At 51.3% G+C, this 19,046-nt stretch overlaps 1 protein-coding gene across 2 annotated transcripts in view; it reads right to left on the bottom strand.

Moving 5' to 3' along the window:
- The window catches only part of Pepd (peptidase D), a 132,302-nt gene extending 119,402 nt beyond the window's left edge, over nucleotides 1-12,900 (bottom strand). Inside the window, exons 1-3 of one of the 2 annotated variants that reach the window (NM_008820.2) lie at nucleotides 12,853-12,900; nucleotides 3,795-3,978; nucleotides 799-926 (exon numbers count right to left, since the gene is read on the bottom strand). In NM_008820.2, coding sequence (NP_032846.2) covers nucleotides 799-926; nucleotides 3,795-3,978; nucleotides 12,853-12,869 — 329 coding nt within the window. In that variant the 5' untranslated portion in view covers nucleotides 12,870-12,900. The remainder of the gene's footprint in view (nucleotides 1-798; nucleotides 927-3,794; nucleotides 3,979-12,852) is intronic. The other variant, XM_006539622.3, reaches the window with a different exon arrangement.
- Between the last annotated feature and the right edge of the window lie 6,146 nt (nucleotides 12,901-19,046).

Here is a 19,046-nt window from a genome sequence, read left to right as displayed (position 1 = left end):
GGACCAGCAATGGATGCTGTGCAGTCTGCTTGGAGAAGGAGGGACAGCACATGAAGCAGACGGTATGGAGGACAGCTCTTTAGGGGCTCTGGCCCTCTGCAAAGAGCTCAGAGTCCCTGTGGCAGCCAGGTGCCATGTCACTCAAAACAGCCACAGGCTCAGCAGCTCACCTGGTAATGAGCACGATGGGGCACCAGATAGCAAAAGCTGCAATTTACACATTAGCCTGGAATAATCACTCTCCAGGCAGAAATGACAGACTGGAAGACAAGATTCTCTGATCCCTGGTTCAAACATCCCTGGTTCCACAGTGTCTGCCTCAGTGCTGTGAGCAGGCAGGAGCGTTGCCAGGTATCTTGGAGAACAGAAGTGGGCTGGTCTCTCCCAGGGAGCTTACAGCCCGGCCTCTGGTCCCAAACCCCTCACATGGACAGCCCTAACCCTCCACCATCTCTCACAGAGAAGCCAGGGAAGGAAAGGTCATCTGTGGCTAGAGATGGGCATTAGTAACACCTCTAAATGCGACAAGCCTCAGAAAGGGGGTTCAGGCGACACACAACTCCAGCAAGCCCATGCAGAGACTACTGCCTGGTCCAAAAGCCACAGGTATCTTTATGATTCAGGGAATCCGGGCTTTCCAGTAAACCATGCCTCCAACCTATAGGTTTGATCTGACCCCTCCTCCCAGCTGAGGTTCAAGGCCGTGATTCAGAGCTTGTCAGCACAGGCCCTTCCTCCTGTCCCCAGCCCATCCTCATCCCCAGCAGGCTTGGTGCCAAGGCAGGGACCACTCCTTACTTTCCCATCCAGGTGGCGTAGCTATCAGGAAGCCTGGGCACAAACAGGGTTGATTTTCCAGTGTCCACATCGATGACACCATAGCAGCCTGACTCGACGACACCGAAGGCCCAGTGAAAGAAGGACTCCTGTGGAGGGAGCAAGGGGCCTCATTACCCAATGACCAGAGCGGAAGCATGAGGTACCGGAGGCAGGTGGGCAGAGACTGAGACCTCCCTTCTAGACTCCCTGCACAGCCTGATTCCCAGTCTAGCCGCCAGCTGAACACCCTGCCAGGCTGCTGTCTGTCAAGAGCAGACGGGGCCCCTCTGCCCCTGCCTCCCACCCTTTCTTAATTACATTTATCTATTTACTGTCTATGTTCATGTGTGTGCGCCACAGCACTCATATGGGTGAATAAGAGGATAACCTGTAAGAACTGGTTGCTTCCTTCTAACTTATGGGTCCTGCAGATAGAACTCAGGTTGTCAGGCTTCGCAGCAAGCACTTTTATCCATTGAGCCATTTCCCCAGCCAAACTCTTGTCTTTTATTTTTAACCATTCAGGTCTCCTGCGCGTCCCTACCTCATCCGCCTACAGGTCACCTCCCAGACCCATGGCAGCCAGAGGCCAACAGCACCAAGCACAAGCTCAATTCAGAAACCCACAGAAAATATCTTTACCCAAATGGAGATTCTCGGCCCCTCCCCTGCACCAGTCCCCGCTAGGTTCAGCAGTAAGCACTGAGCTGGTGGCACCAAGGTATGAAGTGGGGGAGGAGCTCCTCTCAGATGAACCCACAATGACATCAATCAGGGAGCCCACAGCTGAATTTAGAAAAGTGATGTTTTTTTTTTTTAAGCTACAGATATATAAAGCTCTAGAAGCTTCAAGATTAGGCACAAAAAGCCTGAGACCTCCATGATACTCGGCAGCTGGGGACTGCAAGCCTGTGGCTATGAGGACAATGGGGCCATGAGGATCATAGCCCATTTGTGTCCTGCTGCAATAGATAGGCTCCAGCCTGAGGCCAGACCTTGCCTCTTCCTTTCCATACAACCTGCCCCTTCACATTCCTCTGTGCCCCTACCTCCCATTCTAAGTAAAGTTCTGGTCACCATTCTAGGTCTAGAAGCTGAGAGAGAAAATAATCACAGCAGCGGAGTTGGACTTTGTGCATGCATGCATGCATGCGTGCAGTGATGGTTGTAGTGGACATTGAAGCTAGAGCCTACTATGTGCTTGGCATGTGCTCTACCACTAAGCCACACCCCCCAGCCCCTCACTGAGGGATTCTAGGCAGGGGCTCTACCACTGAGCCACACCCCCAGCCCCTCACTGGAGGATTCTAGGCAGGGGCGCTACCACTGAGCCACGCCCCCAGCTCCTCACTGGGGGATTCTAGGCAGGGGCTCTACCACTAAGCCACACTCCCAGCCCCTCACTGGGGGATTCTAGGCAGGGGCTCTACCACTGAGCCACACCCCCAGCCCCTCACTGGGGGATTCTAGGCAGGGGCTCTACCACTGAGCCACACTCCCAGCCCCTCACTGGGGGATTCTAGGCAGGGGCTCTACCACTGAGCCACACTCCCAGCCCCTCACTGGGGGATTCTAGGCAGGGGCTCTACCACTGAGCCACACTCCCAGCCCCTCACTGGGGGATTCTAGGCAGGGGCTCTACCACTGAGCCACACCCCCAGCCCCTCACTGGGGGATTCTAGGCAGGGGCTCTACCACTGAGCCACACCCCCAGCCCTCACTGGGGGATTCTAGGCAGGGGCTCTACCACTGAGCCACACTCCCAGCCCCTCACTGGGGGATTCTAGGCAGGGGCTCTACCACTGAGCCACACCCCCAGCCCCTCACTGGGGGATTCTAGGCAGGGGCTCTACCACTGAGCCACACCCCCAACCCCTCACTGGGGGATTCTAGGCAGGGGCTCTACCACTGAGCCACGCCCCCAGCCCCTCACTGGGGTATTCTAGACAGGGGCTCTACCACTGAGCCATGCCCCCAGCCCCTCACTGGGGGATTCTAGGCAGAGGCTCTACCACTGAGACACATCCCCCACTGCTCACTGCTAGATTCTAGGCAGGGTCTCCAACACTAAACAACATTCTCAGTTTTTTTTTGGTTTTGGGGTGTTTTGCTTTGTTTTGTTTTGAGGTAGGGTGTCCCTAAGTTTCCCAGGCTGGCTTTGAACTAGTGATATAACTAATTAGCCCTCTCAAGTACTAGGATTATAGGCCTTCACCAGGCCCAGCTAGAAGATAGGGTTCTAACTCCAGGTCTATCTCTTAGCAAGGTGGTTCCCCTAGACCTCAGTTTCCTCCTCTGTAAAGTGGGTATGATGACTCAATGAGTATAGGCCCAACTCTGGGTCACCCTGGCTTCCTAGGCAAGTGTTGATACTCCTGAGGACTTTGTGTTGCAGTGATCCTCAGGTAAGTACATGATGTCTCAGCTGCATACCATAGTTCCAGAACCTCAGTGAGTGAGCTTCTAATTCCCATACAGGGCTGTGGGGAGGGGACATAAGCAAGGCCGAGTCAGAGTGCCAAGTGTGAGTACTGGCCGAACCAGATGAAGGCTGAGGTCTCTGAACAGGCAGGTCACAGAACCCTCAGAGTTCTCCCTGCCAGCATCTGGTCTCAGGAACTCAACCCCTCCTCGGTAGCTTCTGCTGTCCCCCTAAACTGTAGCCAGTGGCCCAGACCACCCTCTGTTTTACCCATTCCTCTGCACACTGTCCTCTTGCTTGTCCAAATTCACCCTGGCTCACTCCAAACACCATCTCCTCCACGAAGCCTAGCCTGCCTGTTCCCACAAGGATATCTTTTTATACCCTGACATCTCTGCCCAACAGGTGAGGCTGGTGGTGCTGACCCCAGATGTGGAGGGTCAGCATGCATGCACTCCTGCTCCCATGCTGCCTCTAGGGGCCCCTGGAACCAACCTCTGTCCAGCCCTGAGCCCCATGCCTGGCAAGCCTGTGACGGCGAGGTGCGGCTCACCTGGCGGAAGATGATGGAGGTATCGGTGCAGTACCGTTGCATCTCTTCCCCGCCCTGCAACACGACAGCTGAGGCGGCCTGTACAGCTCCATTCTTCCTCAGCCTCTCACACAGGCGCTGCCTGTTCAGGGCGAATAGTGCCAGTGGCACCTTCAGGGTCTCATTCCCCAGGGAGAAGGAAGGGCTGCAGAGACAGGAGCACAGGCCAGTTAGCGCCTCCCCACGGGTGGCCATTACCTGGGGTCTGTGCCTGCAGAGGACTCTGGGCAACTTGTGCTAAGTCGGCCTACCCTTAACCTGTTGGGACCCAGAAACAGTCCTTCACTGAGCCAACCACTGAGCCAACCAAGGCTTGTCCATCTTACTTCTCTACCCTCCTGCTCCTGAGTGCCTGGCTTAGCTGGGGATGAGGGGTGGCTGGACCTGCTCAGCTGGTAGGTGGGCAAGGCTTATGTGGGAAAGCCTCTGCAGGGGAGACAGCAGTTATGTGCCACCCTCCAGGGCCTGCCATCTGCTTTGGATTTTTCAAGAACAGGTGGGAAAGCTGAGCTCTGATCCAGTCAGTACTGGCCAACACCATACATGCACTCACCATTCCACCCCCTGTCACATCCGTTCCCAGCCTTACAGCCTGCACTGGTAGTTCCAGCCTGCACTGGTAGCTCGTCAGTGCCCAACCCCTCAGTATGCACAAACAGTGCTGCCCCACAGCACCATGCTCCTGTGAGCAGCAACTGCAGAGTGTGGGCTTCAAGGAGAGCAAGGCTGCTGTTCTCGAGAGTCTACTGGAGCTGGGAAGGGCCAGGTCTGCCTTCACTGGGAGATGCGCCTCTCTAGGTTTCTAAGATAGCTCATGCCCAGGTCTCATGCCACACCCACAGATTGTGCACAGCCCCACCCCCACACCCCCATACCCATTCACAGGTTGCTTCTGCAACAAGTTTCTCCCCAACTGGGACACCTTCAACATTCAGACATAAAATAATCTGATCCTAAAAAAAGGAAAACTACTTCCTCAGCCCTCTCAGCAGTCCATTTCTTCCTCCACTTTGCTGTTAATACTCTAAAGAAAACCTAAGCCTCTGGCACTCCTGACAACATATGCTCCCTCCCCAGTTTATCCCAAGACCTACACATCGCTCCCCTAAGCAAACACAGTCCATCTGACCACAATGAGCCTATGCTGCTAAATCCACACTGGGTCCTGATCTGATCCTCACCAGGCCTTTCTGTAGCCTTGACACTGGTACACAATACTGCTGAACTCTAATTGATATGGTTCCTCCATCCTCTGTTTTCCCCATCATTTCCAAGCCAACCTGTATTGGAACCCTAGGACTAGGTCCATATTCTTCCTTCCACTGGGTATAGCTGCGTGGATTCAATGCTTCAGCTTTAAGTACCATCTGTTGTCATCACAGGCCAATCATGTCCCCCTACATGCAGAGGCCCTGGCCCTCTGACATAACAGCTAGCCTTGCCTCGTCCTGCCACTAGAGGGAGCTGCGCTCTGATGGTGCTCAAGCCATCCCTGCCTTCTCATCCCACCTCTGGTCCATCACCCTCACACACGTATCAGGGGACTAGCCCAAGCGGTCTAGATCCACCTCCATCTCAACAACTTAAAAAAAATTCTGCACTGCTTTCTTGGTCTGAGCTTCCCACCCTTCAGCAGCCTCCTCCTCTATGCAAAGCACAGACTTAATTTGTGGCTGTCCAGGTAACATGTGGCATGGTGAGACAAAGAACTGGTATCAATGTCTGGTAATGATACCCAGGAAGGAAGGTGTGCAGATCAAGCAAAGCAGCCAGAAGTCAGACAAGTGTGGGTATGCAACAGGGAGCCCCTGAAGTGTCCAGTCAGGGGCAGTGGCACAGTTGAAGAAGAGCAGGCTTAAGCCAGAGCTACTGCAGACGAGTAGGCTCTGAACAAGGACCATCCATGATGAGCCTCCCATCACACTGCAGGGGAGCCATGATCTTAGAGGCCTCATGACCCTCACACCTTACACATTCCTCCCACATACCCTGGCCCCAACACCACCTTGTAAGCATTCCTAGACTCATTTCTGCCCGACCACCACCACCACCACTCACCCCACATAGCACTAGGCAGGACTCCCCACTTGCCGTCCAGATCCCGCCCATCCACAGTGCCTTGGACCTATAGACTGTGAGTCTATAGCCTCTTCCCAGCCTCTGGATTCCAGGTAGGCTGAGCCTATGAGAGGTGGGGGTGGGGAAGGAGAAAAACTCGAGCACAGAGCTCCCTCAACTCCCTCCTTCCATGGAAGGCCATAAAACTAAATGGCCTGTGCCAGTCTCTCAGAGCAGAGCCACAACTTCCCCTCCTTCAGGTTCTTTTTACATTCCTGCAGATCTGTAAAAACCACCGTTGCAGCAAACTCCTGGCACCAACCAGGACCCTAACTGAAACAGGCCCTCCAGGAGATAGACCTAGATCTGTCTGAGTCACTGTGTCCTGTGCCTAGCACAATGCCTGACACACAGCAAGTGCTTGTGGGGGTGCGGGGGGCACACATCAACTGTGACATTGCAAAGTGCCATGACAGCTCCATTCATCAGTTGGGAGGCAGGAAGGGTGGAGGAGTGGGGAGCACCTCCACATGCTGGTGGTCTAGATACTCACTCCTACCCCCAGCACCTGCCCTTCCTGCCTCCCAGGCAAGTAAGTAGGCAGTTTGATGAGCACAAGTGGCCAGGACCTCCACAAAGCTGGGGTTGATATTTGCTGTTCTCAGCCACGAGGGTGACAGGGCAGGAGTATCCTAGTAACAGCTTGTAAGCATGGCTCCCAGCTGGCCTGGCTGACAGGAACTGAAAGTGCACCTACCAGCACCCACACTCAGGGAACTCCCACCCGCTTCCTATCTACTGGGTTACACCCATGGAAGGGGGTCAGCACAGCACAGGAGGGGAACTCATGAGCAAATCCATAAGGACTCCAGCCACAGACAGGACGGGCTCAGAGCAAATCGCCCCACCTCCAGTACCACTTCTGAAATGCTAGGCTGGGCTTCGTCGCCTCCCACAGCTCTCCTCTACATGACCCACCTCCAAGTGACGCCTGTCCCCGGCATGTGATCATCCCATCTAGAAGGTTGGACACCCAGACTTGGGGTCTACTGCCTGCTTCATATAAGGGATCACCTGAGCACGTTAGTATTCGAGGGGGCTCCTTGGAACAAGCCCTGGGATACTCACTTACGCCTCCACAGGGCTCAGTCACACCACCACCCACCTTTATCTGGGTTAAAGAAAGCCAGTTCAGCCTGAGCCACCAGGCAAGGCCATGTGCTCCAGTCACTAAGTACTCCAGGACAGCCTCAGGATCAAAGATTGCAGAGATATCAAACCCTCAAAGGGATAGTCAGGGCCAGAGCAAAGAGTGACTTCTCTCTGTAAATTCATCTAATATAGTACCAATAAAACATCCTCAGCGCATTCCCTTTGTGATGCTGGGAACTGAACCCAGCATCTGACACATCCTAGGCAAACACCCGGCCCTGAGCTATATCCCCAGGCGTCCCCCCCTTTTTTTTTTTTAACATTTTATTTTGAGACAGACTGGCCTTGAACTTGCTCTGTCAGCCATGAAGTTCTCGAACTTGCAATTCTCCTGCCCAGACTCCCGACGCCTCCTCTAGGCCTGGCTGTCCAACTGGTTTCTGATGAAGGGTCGGGTTTGTTCGTTAGTTGGTTGGTTGGTTGTTAATTGACCCTTGGAATTTCAAATCCACAAGCATGTCATTCCAGAGTCCCAGAACAAACAAAGTACATTCCACTGCATGCAGCCAGGGCATAGATATGTCTGAGAGGAACAGAGTGGCTGTGGTGGACCAGCTCAGGGCTAAAGACATCCACAGGACAGACCCTCCCAGGCCAACCACCGTCACCCAGGAGGCAGCCCAGGGCCAATAACAGACTGACTAATAACAGAGCCGGACCCAGGCCACAGCTCCTGCAGCCCACCCTTGTCTCAAACTCCCTATGCCGCTGTCTCAAGGTTTCTATTACTGTGATAAAGACCATGACCAAAAAGCAAGTTGGGGAGGAAAGGGTTTATTTGGCTTTCACTTCCACACCACTGCTCATCACCTAGGAAGTCAGAACAGGCAGGAACCTGGAAGCAGGAGCTGATGCAGAGGCCATGGAGGTGTACTGCTTACTGGTTTGTTTTCCATGGCTTGCTCAGCCTGCTTTCTGATAGCACCAGGACCACCAGCCAAGGGTGGAACCATCCAGAGTGAGCTGGGCCCTCCCTCGTCAATCATCAATCAAGAAAATGCACCACAGGCTTGTCTACAGACAAATCTGGTGAGGTCATTTTCTCTAATGAGGTTCCCTCTTCCAAAACGACTCTAGCTTGTGTCAAGTTGACCTAAAACTAGCCAGCACAGCCACCCTCTCCTTTGCCTTCAATGGCCACCTGTAGGTTTCTGATGGAAGGCCCGTGGGCAAAGAGCTGTGGGTGGAATATTAACACCTTATCTTCTTGATGAAGAATGATTTCTTTGTTTTCTCTAACTTATAATTCGAACTTACATTTGATTCACTATTAGTGCAAGCAGCTAGCCTGAGTATCGGCCACGCCAGGACTCTGCCTCCCACAGAGCTCACCAGAGCTTTCACAGCACAGCATTGCTGGAACACTTTCTCAACTGTCAAGACTTCAAAATCAAGGTGCCTGTTAGACCTGCTCCAGGCTCCTGTTATCTAATTAATGTGTCAATAAAAGCGCACATGACCACATCACAGATTCCCTTAACATCTTGACAGCTGCATTTCCATGTAATTTGTTTTCCCTTATAAATAAATTTGTGATCCCTTATTTAATGGAATTTAAAACATTACGCCCAGCTGAGTGTGGCGGCATCCTAGCACTTGGGAGGCTGAGGCAGGAGGATCGAAACTGAGAGGCCAGCCTGGGCTACACAATTGCAATCCTTTGGATATACCGAGCTAATAAATAAATGGCATTAAAGGAGGTTGTTGCCTTGTCTGTCATCAAGGTTCATGAAGAGGCTTGGTCTCCACTTAACATTGGTCGTGGACCTTTAAAAGGTCAGGGGCTTTCTGGGAGATGATTAGGAATTAATGCCGTCTCAAGGGAACAAGTTAGGTCCCACGGACTGTTACAGTTACTGAGGCAGTGAGTTGTCACAAGGTGGCCGTCTTGCCATGGCACCTCTCTTTTATGCAAAGCTACACATCCCTTTCATACGCATTCCTTCAATGCAATGTTATCCTCCAAGTTCTAACATCAAAATGAGGTTCTCATCAGATGCTGTCGGCTGACATAGCTTCCAGAACTGTGAGTCAAAATCATTTTCTTTGTAAGGCACCTGTCTTGGGTATTTAGTTATAGCATCAGAAAATAGACTAAGACAAGCATATAGGCCTCACCAATACTCAAAAGCTCCATGGCACAGACTATAACAAGATCCCTGTGCTACCATGTAAAGCCACACGGATAAGCTCCCAGAGGAAGAGGCCAGACAAGAATGACCAGGCATTGAGATGTTCGGTAGCCACTGGCTACATAACTACAGGAAGATATCCCGGACTGGAGGGGCTTTGGGCAGGGGACAAGTGCCACATAGCTGCTTCCCTCTCTCCTGAGAAGGACCGGAGAACAAGCACACACACCTAGGAACAAAGACAGGACTGAGTACAGAGAAGACCAAGCCTAGGGATGAACCAAAGAGGCCAAAGGGCATCTGGGCCAGCCTGGCTTCCACAGACTCACCCGTTTTTTCTGGAGCAAGCATGGGGACTTTGCTCAGAAGCACAAGGCTCACATAAGGGTGTGACAGCTTTTGACCCTGACAACATTTTTGTGTTCAGCATGCTTATCCCAGCACGGCAGGTAGCTCATCACACACGCACCCAGGGCAGCTCCTGTGATGGTCCCTGGGGGGGGGGGGGGGGGGGTGCAGCAGCTACTGGATTGCCGCTCAGATGAATGAGAATCCGCTCATCATCCTACCCTTTGGAATTCTGTGCTCCTTCCTATCCACAGCTCCCCTCCTTTGGCCATTGCCATCTCCCAAGAGTGCAGAGCAGGATGCTGCAGTAATTCATATGGTAAACATCTCTTTCGGTTGAATGGCACCATTTCACATCAGGTTGGTGGCCCCAGGGATACAAACCAAATAGCTCCATAGGCTCTAGAGAGTACAGGAAAGGAATGACAGAAACCAAGCCCTCAGCTATTCAAGATGGGGAGATGTGTGCTACTAACATAAATTGAGGTTCTCTGGGGGTTTGAGCAGAAACCCTTCAATGGGAGGCCTATCTATCTGGGCTGGACCTGCAAGACTGTGAACATTCTTTTAATCATGTTAGAAGACAAGAGCATCCCAGGGCCATCAGCTGAGCAAGCTCCAGGACAAGGAGAACAAAGGGCAACAAATGCAGACAGGTCCAGCTATAGCCTAGAGCGTTCAGCCTCTGTACATAGACAACTCAATGCATGGCTCCCACCAGTGCATAGAATTGGGAGAGTATCTCATTGTGAGTTTGTGATGCTACCTAGGGCTTCTACTGCTCCCCAATTCATATGGGGGTACACTTGAGATTCTCACGAGCCTCCTGCTCCCAGGAATTACTAGGACTCTGTAGGAAACCAACTCAGATTCCTTGGAAGTCCTTGGCTATGAGCTGAGGCTTATTATACCAGACATTCTTAGTCAGACATGATGGTATAAGCCTGTAATCCCATTACCCTGGGGGCTTATGCAGAAGGATCATAAGTTCAAGACCTATATAGTCCCTGTCTGGGGGAAAAAAAAAAGCTGGGAATATAGTTTAGTGGTAGAATACTTGGCTTGGCACGGCAAGTCCTGAGTTACAACCCTGGCACTTCTCAAACAGGGGAGACAACTGACATGCCGATATGTCACATGAATGTAGCAGCAGGGAGCCAAGCTTTCTACAGAACATCCTTCAATCTTGTCCCCTTAAGGCCTTACAGGACCTAACTCAGGCTCAACACTTCTGAGAAGTCTCTTCCCAAGGAGGCCCTGGCCAACTGTGGAAACTCCCATGTCTGTCAGCTTTCTTAATAAGTATGCCTCCTCGAGATCTGTGGCACTTTTCAATTATAAAAGGATCAGTTTGGCTTCAAGAGGCTTCCTTTGAGGATCTGACTAGTTCCTATCCCAGACGGAGAATCTTCCGGAAAGAAGCAAGCCTTGAGCCAGCCTGGAGTCTCAAACCCAAACACAGCTGCTGGACCTGCCTGTGACCACCTGGCCCGCCCAGAAGGACAGATGATACCTCACAGACAGATGCCTGCCCACACTTACTGCTCACTGTGCTTCTTAACGGAGGGGCAAAGGCTGGGTTCACAGTTCTGGTCCTGGCCTCCTGGAGACCTATCAGGACGCTCCAACTTAAGTGTGTCTCAGTGTTCCAAGTTCACCCAAAGATCACCGAGTGCAAAGATCATCCCATGATCCTAAAACGCATGCCTCGTATTGGCACAGACCAAGATCAGAGTTAGATGACAGAGTTAGATGGCACAGAGTTCGATGACAGATCCCACCTGTCCATTAGCTTTCATGGCCCAGTGTTGTTCCTAGAAAACCGCTGGTAGTCACTACATGATTGCTATGTCCCAAGCTCTTCCAACCTTGGAAGCTAACTAAGATGGCACTGTTTCCACTGCCCTCGTTGTATATGGAGAGATGCATTTGCTCCACTAGTTTTTACCATACTCGCCTCAGTTCTGAACTCAGTCTGTGGAGAACTGCACTCTTCTACCCCTACCCTTCCTAACATCCCCTACCACCAGGTCCACACCCTCTTCCGCTGAAACCACAGCTCATGCTATCGGGGGTGGGGGTTGGGGGGGGGGAACTCTTTAAGAAGCCAAGTGGTAAATGAGGAAAATACCTAAAAAAAAAAAAAAAAGCCAAGTAGTAGTGACACACCCCTTTAATCCCAGCACTTGGGAGGCAGAGGCAGGTGGATCTCCAAATTCGAGGCCAGCCTGATCTACAGAGTGACTTCCAGGACAGCCAGGGCTACACAGAGGAACCCTGTCTTCAAACAAAGCAAAGCAAAACATAACAGATCTCAAGCAGGGTGTAGTGCCATCGTGCCTGGATTGTCAGCACTCTGAAGGGCAAAGCAGGAAGAATCTGAGTCCCAAGGCCAGCATGCGCTACATAGTGAGACCCTGTCTAAAATTCTTAAAAAGCAGATTCCAGATGACAATCCTTCTTGCTCCCCCAGGACAAAGTCTGGAGAAGTCACTAGCACCAAACCTACTAGTTCAGGGATGTACCCTACTCTCTCAGTCTTTATCTCTTAACCTTTGATCAGCTGTCCTTCCGTGACACTGAATAGAGCCCATCTGTCCAAACTTCCTCCCAGCCGAACCACTGACCCTTTAATCATACAGAATTATGGCAAGTCTAAGCGGAGCAATACACTGGGCTACTGAGGCCTGCATGGAGCCTGCATCGGAGCTAGTGAGGAGACAACTGACATACAGAAAGTCAGGCAGTATAGAATTGATCAGATAATTAAGGGAAGGTGTCTCAGAGGAGCTGACGTTTGGGCCAGGAAAGAATCAGGAAAGTGCTGGCCTGATTAACGGATATTCCACGGCCACTCCAAATACTACTCACACTTTCCCTCACTTTTGAGGAAGCGCCTGGGAACCTGGCGCCCAGACCAGGCTGGCCACCTCATCGGAGGGGCGTGGCAGTGAACAGATTTGTGAAGCTCCCACTTCGGCCACTTACGGTGAGGCTGCCACACTCGGGACTCCAGGGAAGCCACCCTCCCCCGCCCCACGAGGGCCAGTGGGCAGCCGCAAGCATGCAGGGGCTCTGCAGGTACCACTCGCCCAGCCCGGCTCTCGGTTCCGGTGCCCCAGAGAAGAAGCGCGCAGCCCGCAGCCCGCGGCCACAGAGCAACTCCAGTCAGAGCTCGGAGGCTGTCACCCACTGTTCAGCTAGGAATACCGAGGCAGGCCACCTCTACGCGGGCCGCAGGCAGGGCAAGGGACAAGCTCAGCACTCACCGCACAGTGGACGCCATGTTCACTCGGCGCTAGCGTCACGTGGAGTGCAGCGTCAGCTGAACCAGCTAGGGTTCCTCTGAGGAGGACGGGGCGGGGCCAGGGCGGGATTTTTAATGGGCGTGGTGGCTTCAGTCCCTCCCACTCCAGCTCCGGACTTCACACCCTTAAGTGGAGGAGTCCTGCAGCTGATTAAGCATCTCAGATTCCCACAAGAAACTAGAAGGAACTTGAGCAGCAACCCAGAAGGCTTTCCCTCTTGGGAAGAAGTGTCCTGAGACAGGAGATCAATTGATTCTAGGTTAGCCCCTGACCTTGTGTGTATGTTGCCGCCCACCCGCGAGAAGAACATACAAGAATAAAGAAACCATGGGGATCCACTTCTGTATCATTGGGAATAGAGGCCCCTTGGTCTTGCAAACTTTATATGCCCCAGTACAGGAGAACGCCAGGGCCAAGAAGTGGGAGTGGGTTGGTAGGGGAGCGGGGGGGGGGGGCGCATAGAGGACTCTTGGGATAGCATTTGAAATGTAAATGAAGAAAATATCTAATAAAAATTTTTTAATTTTAAAAAATAAATAAATAAATATTTATTCATATGGTAAAGAAAAAAGAAAAAAGAAACCATGGGGAGGAGGGCCAAAGATGATGGAGAGCTGGGACAACTGGAGTAATAGAAGCCTCCAGCATTCAGGAAAGGGAGTCTGGGGAGAAAGTCTCTGGCTGAGAGATAAGCAAGGCCTTCAGGGTCTTGTATATAAGTTGGAGAGTTAAATCTAATAGGCTCTAGTCCAAACCTCCTCAAGTGCAAGATGGAGGAGCTGAAGAAAGAGAAGCAGGGGCAGGGGCAGAGCAGGGGAGGGGAGGATGAGGTGGGGAATAGCAGAGCTGAGCCCTGGTGATAGAGGAGAGTCCTACAGAGAAATGAGCATCAGAAGGCAGGCACTGCCCTCCTTACTCTCAGCACTTAAAGACACTGGTTCAAGTGCTTTGCAGATGTTAGCACCACTGCTCACAGTGGTCTCACAAAAGCCCCATGAGGAAGGCAGGTGCTGTCTTAGCACCATCTTACAGAGGAGGAGACTAAGGTCCAGAAGGGTAAGCAACATGCCTGACCTCACACAGACTCTTGAGAACTTGGACACACACACACACACAGAGTGCATTAGCTCCATCTTCAGCTAAAGAGTCTCGACTCCCTAATAAGGGACGCCTTTTTAAAAATAGCAGAGGAGGAGCAGGTTTGTAGTAGGAAAGCCTGCCCCCAGCTAATCACAGCCCCACTTCTTTTGACATAAAATATGTCAAAATTAAACCAACTGCCAGCTTAATGCTTATTAATGTGTAAAAGAAGTAATTATCCTAAATATTTACAGAAGAGAGGCAGAGAACACCCAGCCATTGAACGGAGCACTCTTTCTGTAGTGTTAACCGGGAAGCACTACCCACGGCTCCTGCCCACCCAGGCCCATCTGCACAGTGGGCCTCGAGGCAGGGTCTGCTCTGACAGTCGGTTTTTTTCTGTGTCAGACACCTGCTGCCTCTCCCCGCCCCTCCCCATCAGAGGCTCCAGCAGGACCGGCCCCTCCCCCACTCTTGCTCAAGACCCTCTCCAGCAAGCCTGACCACATCCCTCGCTGCTCTCTATCAGACTCCATCATGGCCCTGCCACGTATCACAACTCCGCATCAAAGGCTGAGGCAGAGGATCCTCCTCCCCTGTTCCTGCCCATCAGAGGCGCTGGCAGGGACTCCAGGAGAAGCTGCTCAGGGTGTGGGAGAACCCTTTTTTTTTTTTTTTTTTTTTTTTTTTTTTTTTTTGAGTTACTCATGCAGGGCAGACCCAGACGCTGCTGAGAGCCAGGAGGCAATTGGGGAAAGATTGATTTTAGAGAGTCGGCGTGGGAGTGTGTAAATCAGCTGAGGAAGTGAGCCGGGCAGTGCGCTCATGCCTCACACTGTGCCTCACCTCCAAGGTCACGGGTCCCCTCTGAGACAAGCTCTGGCCTCGTGATGGCCTACAGGTGGCCGAGAGGTACCTGCTTCATTAGCCCAGGTTCCAATGCAATATTACTCTCCAGAAGTCCGCTGTCCTTGCTACCCCTGAAGGAATGCCATCCTAGCCAAGGTCCTCCCTTCTCCCTGTGGCACTGTGTTAGATCACCTTACCCTGTCCTACCCACCCCCACTGCCTAAGTCACCACTCCCCTACAGCTCAGTGGACGTCGCTGACCACTAGGTCTTTGACTCACATTGACTCATGTCAAAATGGGGCATGTGCGGCCACGTAGGGGACAGGAGGATGTATTCCATACTCATTTCTCCCAGGTGGGACAGGAAGGCATGCAACAGACAGGACATGATATATTAGTTACTTTACCTGTCGCTGTGGCCCCAAACCTGACAGGAGTAATTTAAAAGAGGAACAGTTAATTGGGGCCCATGTTCCTAGAGGCTGTGATGGTTCTCTTGAGTTGTCAACTTGACACACCCAGAATTGCTTGGAGAGTCTCAAGGAGGTACTTTAAGTTGAGTTATGCCTCACAGTAAGGGATTATCTGAATTAAGTTTATTGATGTGGGAGCAACCAGTCCACTGTAGGTGGCTCCATCCCCTAGGCAGGTGGTCCTGACCTATATGAGACAGAGAACTGAGCACAGGCAGACGAGCATGTGAGCATGCGTGCATTCATGCCTCTCTGCCCTTGACTGTGAATATGATGTCACTAGCTGTGTGACGTTCTTGCCTTGACTTCCCCAAAGCTGTGGATTGCAACCTAGAAAATCATTAACAGAAATAGGCCCCTTTCTCCACTAAGTTGCTTTCCGCCAGAGTACCCATCAGAGCATCAGAAACAAAACTAGAGCAAGGGGCCATAGTCCATCACAGCAGGAATTGCATGATTCCCAGGATGGCTCCATCTACAGCAGCAGGAGCACAGGGCTGCAGCTCCTAACATATTAGTGGATCAGGAAGCAGAAAGCTCAGGCCAGAGCTTCACCTTCAAACATTTCCCCCTCCCATCCCCCCAAGAGACCTGCTTCTGTGAACTAGGCCACACTCCAAAGGTTCAGCCATCTCCCAAAACAGCACCTTTACCAAGTGGCCAGGCATGTGTCTATAGAGAGCATTTCTCCTTCAAACCACTGCACATACTGAGGTGGCTGTCCTGTCATGGTACTAGAGGGCCATTGTGATAATGGCTGGGCTAACCTTAGCTTCCCTGTTTCTAGGGTCAACGTGGCCTGCAATGTTCTCCAGGGCCACACTATCAGCCCCAGGAAGGCCCTCCATCACATCCCGAACCCTCTTGCCCTCCTTTCCTAGCCCAGTTCATCTGGGCATCCATCTTCCTGCAGAAAAGAGGCAGGGAGCAGCTGAGGGGGCCTTCCCTGGGAAGCCCCCGTCACTGTGTCAGATGAAGTGGTCCCTGCTGGGTGCTTTGCCAGGGTCTACGAGGCAATTCCAGATGAGAAATGGAACGAGAGCTTCAGAAAAGCAAATCATTCCGGCAGCCCCTTCAACACCTCGGAGAAACAAGCTCTTTGTGTGTGTGTGAAAATGGGGAATATATTGTTTTTCGGTGTTTGGAAGACTGTTTTCTTGTCTTGAAATCACAAGCTGCTTTCTTCCAGCGAGACTTATAAATACATCCAATTATCGACATTCAATATAGGAAATAAAGTTCTGAAATTGTTTTCCTCTCCATGTACAGAGCCGGCCGGCCGGGTGGCACAGGTGATAATTACTTTTATTTCTTAAAATGAGCTGAATCAGTGTGGAGGGACTGGAGGTCCACTTTTTATTTCTTCCCTCTTTATTGCATTGCCCATGTTGTGCTGGGCTATTCGTTGGTGTAACTCCATTATCCTATTTTAAGATCTCGATAAAAACTAACGTAATTCCTAATTTCAAAAGTTAAGACTGCTAAGTTCTGGGGTAGGAAGGTTCTGTAGAGGGGATGCTGGAGAGAAACTCCTGAAGGATGGGCTATCTCTCTGACCAGACCCAAGTTAGGGATGTCTTTGTTGGATAGTAAGTGGGTCTCTGATGGTATTCAGAAGGTGGCCCGTTTGAGGACTCCCATTAAGGTAGCCCTGCGGAAAAGCTCCTATATACTGTGTACTCAGCAGTCATCTACCCCTTCGTCTGTGCCAATATCAAGACTGGGTCATCTATGACACAGGTATGGTGAGGCACACCTGGAATCCCAGCATTAAGAAGCTGAGGCAGGAGGATCACAAATTCAAGGTCAATCTGGCCTACTGTCTTAGTCAGTGTTCTGTTGCTGTGAAGAGACACCATGACCAAGGCAACTCTTATAAAAGAAAGCATTCAGTGAGGGCTTGCTGAACAGAGGCTTGGTCTATTATCATCGAGGCAGGGAGTGTGGAGGCCCACAGGCAGACATGGTGCTGGAGAAGTAGCTGAAAGTTGTATATGCTGTAGGCAGCAGGAAGAGAAAGAAACTTTTTGAAACCCCAAAGCCCACACCCAGTGATACACTTCCTCCAACAAGGCTACACCTCCTAATCCTTCTAATCCTTTCCAAGAATCCCACTCTCTGATGACTAAACATTCAAATATGTGAGCCTTTGGGACCACTCTTACTCAAACCACCACAGCTACAAAGTCAGACTCTGTATAAACAATGGTGATGATGAAGATGGAGAGGTGATACCCGTGTCTCCTCCCTCTCTTGCTGGAGTTGCTGCTCACTAACACCATCTACTCTTCCTCCTCAGGCTTGTCTCTCCTTCCTGTAACCTCTGTCTTTAAGGACCTATTCTACTCCATAAAGTCTCTCTTCCATGATCTCTTTCTACCATGGCATCTCCCTTCTGTGACTTCTGCCTTCCATGACCTTTCCCTCCTGTGTTCTCTCCGTTCTGTGACCTCCCACTTCCGTAACCTCTGCCTTCCTTGACTTCTCCCTTCTGTGACCTTTTCCTTCCCATGACCTCTCTTTTCAGTGACCTTTTCCTTTCATGACCTCTTCTTTCCATTACCTCTGCCTTCTATCATCTTTCCCTTCCATGACCCCTCAATTCAATGGCCCATCTCTTCTGTGGCTTCCCTGTATGACCACCAAGTCCCCTTGGCTGCCTGCCCATGTAGCTGTATCTCTGCTTACCTCAAGGCCTCATATTCATCAGAGTTTTCAGCAGCAAACAGACCTTCAATTTGCTCCCCCATTCAGGAGAGGAATGCACCAATCAGTAGGGGTGGGGGCATGTCACATAGCACAGAAGAAAGGCAGGCATAAGAAACAGATGGGGAGGGGTTGGAGAGATAACTCAGTTGGTAATACTTGCTGTATAAGAACTAGGAACTACATTCAGATCCCTAGTACTCAGGTAAGAGCTGGGCATGGAGTGTATATCTGTAACTCCAGTGCTGAGTGGAAAGGTGGAGGTTGGTAGAGTCTGATAGTTCATTGCCTGGCCTGCATAGGGGAATTGATGAGCTCAGGGTTCAGAGATACCATGTCTCCAAAGATAAGTAGAGAGTGATAGGGGAGGCTGCCCAAAATGACCTCTGGCCTCTGTACACATCACACACAACACACACACACACACACACACACACGAAGGAAAGGAAGAAAGGAAAAGCAAGCAACCAGACAGGACCCAGGAAGGGTAATAACCAAATGTGTCCTTAGGCCATACTCTTGGGACCACAGCAGTTGTTACTGCTGCCAAGACAGTTGCCACCACCTCTGCCCCTAGGTATGCCATTGCACTAACTCTGCCTCCTGGCTTCACTCTCTTCATGGCCAGAGTTCTCAGAGAAGCTTGCAAATGCCTTGTCTGTCTTCTCCCATTTAGCCTTTGGTGAGGATGGAGGTGAGGGGAGTCCATGGCATCTGTTTGTTAACTTTCTCACTGCTGTGACCAAACATACAGAAAAAAAATTGGAGGAGCAAACAAAATGTCTCACAGTTTTAAAGGATTCAGTCCCTAATCGTTTGACTTCATGTGCTTGGGCAGAACATATTAGCCACAGAATGTGGCAGGAACCTTCTTCAGCTCGTGGTGGATGTGAAACACAGAGAAAAAAGAGGAAGAGGCCACTGGTGGTGGCTTATGCCTTTAATGCCAGCATTTGGGAGGCAGAGGCAGTCAGATTTCTGAGTTTGAGACCAGCGTGGTCTACAGAGTGAGTTCCAGGACAGCTAGAGCTACACAGAGAAACCCT

The sequence above is a fragment of the Mus musculus genome, chromosome 7 (assembly GCF_000001635.26).
Source record: "Mus musculus strain C57BL/6J chromosome 7, GRCm38.p6 C57BL/6J".
Classification (NCBI taxonomy): domain Eukaryota; kingdom Metazoa; phylum Chordata; class Mammalia; order Rodentia; family Muridae; genus Mus; species Mus musculus.
This window is presented reverse-complemented; position numbering and strand designations above follow the sequence as displayed.